The 4,948-nt window shown below is 43.5% G+C and overlaps 1 protein-coding gene across 1 annotated transcript in view; it reads left to right on the forward strand.

The window, feature by feature from the left end:
- Nucleotides 1–4,948, forward strand: part of LOC108572993 — a 50,303-nt gene that overhangs the window by 42,044 nt on the left and 3,311 nt on the right. Inside the window, 5 exon segments of the mRNA XM_017935340.1 lie at nucleotides 1,101–1,288; nucleotides 1,437–1,524; nucleotides 2,138–2,280; nucleotides 3,041–3,170; nucleotides 3,837–4,863. Of these exon segments, the coding sequence (XP_017790829.1) occupies nucleotides 1,101–1,288; nucleotides 1,437–1,524; nucleotides 2,138–2,280; nucleotides 3,041–3,170; nucleotides 3,837–4,863 (1,576 nt within the window).

Below are 4,948 nucleotides of genomic sequence, written 5' to 3' on the forward strand. Positions count from 1 at the left end.
GCGAGCGCGCGCGCGCGAGTGCGCACGCAGGAGGACAGGAAAAAGAAGAATGAGGAATTGCTGACAAGGCCGGAGAGCCGGTGAAATTACCTTGGAGCGTCACGTCGCGTCGCTTGTGCACGCGGCCAAACGAGACGGTGCTCGTCGGTTCGATCCATTACCAATACCCGCTACCGCGTCTCTCGATGAAAGTGCGCCTTCATCTCCTCCCGCTTTTCCTGTCCTGCTCCTCGTTAACCCTTTCGCGCGGCTTATTTCCTTTTCGATGAGGTTTCTCCCGTAAGGAGATGGCTCTCTGATTGGCGTGATCGATGCTCGAGTCTCTTGAAAAAGAAGACTCTTCCAGGATCTGAATTTTTCTCTCTCGGAGGAGATTGTGAAGATTTAGACGTGATAACACAGTTGAGAGTAAATTAAGCTTGATTTGAGTGGGACTTTGGGTATTTCGAAGATTCGATAGACTGTTTTTATGGGACCTCCTGTAATTTCACCGTGCATGTCACACTGTCACTTTGAAATCTCGCCGGTCGGATTGGAAACTAAAATTTTGCATGATTAACGGGTTTAGTGTTCGACGAGGATGTGTGTGAAGGTGAGAATCTCTTCAGGGATAATTTTTTAGAGGTAGGATAAGAACGATATAATTTTTGGATGGATAGCAATTCAATCATATTCCTTGTTAACCCTTTCATTACTATTATTACTATTAATTTGCTTCTATTATACTGTTGCAGCCTTTCGGCGCACTTCTACTTTACTTTAATACTCAATTTTATCCCTTACGCACTTTCACCTTAATTTAATGAACCGAATTTTAAATCGATACGGCCAAGATAACAAATTTCACAACCGTGGTTAAAAATTAACCGTCAGTCATTCAAATCTGCCGTATCGGAAGGGCTAAGAGATCTTACAATCAATTCGCTTCATTCTCAAATTCTCTCTATCACAAATATTGAAATTTTCAAAAACAGTAAAATCACACCTAAGTGTCGCTGTCTCTGAAGAGTATTTCTGCATTCCGATGACCGAAGACAGCGTTCAAATTTCCACGAGAAACAAACGCAGTGTATTCTTCATGTATGGAAAAAACTTTGCAGACAAACCAAACGAAGATTCGCCGACGATGGCGCACACGGCGTTGCGCGATATCGTCGAGCGTGCGATGGACGAGGCGAGGAAGTTGCCGGGCCTCGGTGGTTCCGGCGGGACCGGAAGACCTTCGGAGGGACGTAACATCGCGGAGCAGAGTTACGAGGACCTATTGGCGACCGCGATACTGAACAAGGTTGAAATTTTACATTTCCACGAGGCCAGATCTCGAGAAGGATCGACCTTTTGTAGAGATCTGGACTTGGTTTCTTGAGAATTCACGGTATTCGCTCGAGAGAATCGAGCGAGAGGATGAATCGATGAGCGAACGCTGGATTTTCTAGGTCATCGAGAAATTCCAAAAGGAACAGGTGGACGGTAATAGCAACGTTCTGCCAGGGAAACCAGTGTCCGCGACCAAGTGTGCACTGAGTACGTGTTTTGATCTCGTATTAAAGAATAGTCCGATGAAAATCGTTCAACCCCTCTTGTCTTGCACCTTTTTCCTCTTATTCTGGTTATTTATCTCGCGCATTTATCGGCCGATATATTAAACAAGGTGATTCGCCTAACTTGATAGCTCGAAATTGCTCGTAAATTATTAGCTGTACAAGTTTATGAAGCAAAAGTTGCATGATCTCAAGGGGTACCTTGCAATCATTCTTTTTCCACGTAAAGTTATGAAAATCATCTTTATCTTTTTAAAGGAACACCCTATATTTTATTACGGAAATCGAAAGTGCATTAAAAACTGAGTAGGTAAGTATTAAGGCATAATAGGTCTAAAGTAGATACTTCGAATCGAATTTTCGTTCGAGAAATATGGTGGGGCGCGTGTTCAACCGATCGAACACATTTTGGCGTAAAACTTTCAACGCGCGTATCTCGATAAATATCCACTTCAACCCCACTATACCTTAATACTTATTTACTCAGTTTTTACTGCTCTTTCGATTTCCGTAAAAAGATACAAGGTGTTCCGATAGAAGAAAAGAAATAATTTACGTGCGACCATTCGAAAGGGAATTTTTCTAATTTTTCACAGGCGAAAGCGAGGCAGGCCTCGACGAAGGTGTCGAAGAGGGTTGCAGCAGCCTGGAACCGTTGTCCCAGGATGACTGCAGCAGCGAGTGCAGCGCGTCCTGCACGAGACGCGTTAGAAACCAACCGGAGCCATTATCTCTCACGGTAAACGATCCTTTTATGGTCGCCATCGGCTACAGCCTTGACAGAGCGTCGAAGAACTCGCGAAAGAAACGAAAACTCTTCTGTGGAAACGAACACACTCGACACACGTCGCGATCTCATCCTTTCTCGATCGATTTAAAAACGCCTCGTCGTTCGAAGCGATTATTACTTCGATCTCGAAGGGAGTTGCTAAGGATGTTTCAAGGCCGACTGGTGTTCTCGATTTTCGTCGCGATTTTCTCGTTTAAAAATAACAAATTATTCCGCATAGTTAAACGACTTCGTAAATTTCACTCGGTTGAAATTTGAATATCGAAAAAAGACGGGAAAAAACGTATCCAAGTAACTGTTACCACGTGGAACACAGTGACACGGAGTAATCTCCATAACGGCGCAACGTTCGAATTTTTAATCTAAATATATAGATCGCTCCCATGAATTTTACATTTCACGTTGATAATGTCACGCGAACGAATTTTTCTCTTTTCCCCGGCGGCGTCCGTTTAGTAGAATTTCGTGAATAGGTTTGTAGGTTGCCGGGTAATCGGCCGATAAGCAGGTTGCCCGCGAAATGATAAGCGATGGAAGTGGGTAACCGTTGCTCCACATCGAAATGTACACGCGGTAAAAACGTGTGTCGAGTAGAAGGGAAAAAAACGGAGGACAAAAAAAGAGAAGAAAAGATAGGAGAACGTTAAACGTTGAATCGATCCCATTTTCCACGATTCATTAACGGCACGCGTTCACGCGCTCGTTCCAGATAGAGGAACGAATCGAGGAAGTGACCACGACTTACGCGTCCGACGAGGATCCGAGGGAAAACGATGTGTTGCCCATTAAGAACACCCATCGAGTACCATTTCCTGAACTCGGAATGGACATCATCGATCGTAAGTCCACTGACAACGATATCTCGTTCGACTAACTGAATTATACCGTGCAGAGACCACGGTTGTTAGAATTTCTACCGTCGTTTCCTCCTCAATTTGACACGCTCACACAGACAAATACCACTTAGACACGCAACAATATTGCTGACGACTTACCTGCGCTCTCGAGTTATCCGCCATTCTGTGAAACTTCGCGATCAGTTCTGTCCTAACGTGATCAATAACTGTATTCAATATTGAACAAGAATTCTACACGACTTTTCCAGACATTTTGCACGATATCAAATTTTTCAAACGAAGATACACTTCCAATTATTTCAACTTGCAAATTTATCGGTAATTTATTAAAAGTGGGTATCCTGATTTTTAATTAATTCAAATTTACCAAATCTAGCTTCAGAAGAATAAAAAGACAATCAAGACGAAAAATTTGTTCACACTTCAAATTATTTTGTTTTGCAAATTTACCGATAATTTACGGAAAGTGTCGGTATCCTGATTTTTAATTAATTAAAATTTACCAAATCTAGCTTCAGAAGAATAAAAGGACGGTCAAGACGAAAAATTTGTTCACACTTCAAATTATTTCGTTTTGCAAATTTACCGATAATTTACGGAAAGTGTCGGTATCCTGATTTTTAATTAACTAAAATTTGCCAAATCTAGCTTCACAAGATTCAGAAGACAGTCAAGACGAGCCAGACACCCCAACGACGCACATAGGCTTGGTCTCCCCCATCGAATCTTGGGAAGAGAACTGGTTGTTCCAGAGGAAAAGGGTTCAGACGCAAGCTGACCCAGTCGCCATGTTGGTACCTAATCCCAGCGCAGATTTCAAGGCTCTAATCGGCGACAAGGACGCGGAGGACACGTCCGACTTATCGGAATGTTCCTCGGCGCAATCCGACGAGGAAATTGAAAAGGAACTGATGGAGGCGATAAACAACGTCGTACCTCGATCGCCTAAAGGCACAGAGTTCGAAAACGGCCTGGATCATTATCCCTCGGAGACCTCAGACGACGTTTCCTTCAAAGAAAATTATACAAAATCTACGGACAAGAATATCGACGAGAACGGTGAATCTAGGACCGCGGAGGAACAAAATGAAGCGAATAAAAGGGAGAGAAACGGAGAAGATCGTACGAAGAATGGAGGTCTAACGGAGAACGAAGACTATAACGCCAAAGAAATGGAAGAAGACAAAGTCGAAACTGAGGAGAAGAAGTCTGTTTCAGAATTGATCGGGATAATTGGCAGCGATTTGAAGAAGATAAAGAAGAAGCGTGAAACGAGGAATCGAGAGTCTGAAAAGGACGAAACGGAGGAATTGACGAGATTTCCATCTCGATCCGAGGAGAGCGAGTTTATCAAGGAGAATTCTAATTTAATGGAATCCTCGACGGTTACTTTGCCGGAAGAGAACGTTCTACACGTGCCAAAGACACCAACGACCACGCCGACGAGGACTTCGATGGCGGAAATCAGCTTGGAGAACCCAGACAACGAGGAAACGTTCGTTTCGAGGGAAGAGAACGTTCTGAACTCGCTGGAACGCGCGAAGAAGAAGCTGATGGAAGTGAACGAAGATATCACGGAGACGTTCGAGGAAGAGGAAGCGAAATACGCGGAGCAAAAAGCTGACTTTCATGGTAAATACCTTGGCTACACTTGATCCTCCACTTCGAGATTCTCGTTGAATTCTCGATGAAACGTACTTGCTGGCAAATCGTTCGCTGTTCGGATTATTATTGATTTCACTTTTGTTCATGGATGTTAG

The sequence above is a fragment of the Habropoda laboriosa genome, unplaced genomic scaffold (assembly GCF_001263275.1).
Source record: "Habropoda laboriosa isolate 0110345459 unplaced genomic scaffold, ASM126327v1 scaffold102, whole genome shotgun sequence".
Lineage (NCBI taxonomy): Eukaryota > Metazoa > Arthropoda > Insecta > Hymenoptera > Apidae > Habropoda > Habropoda laboriosa.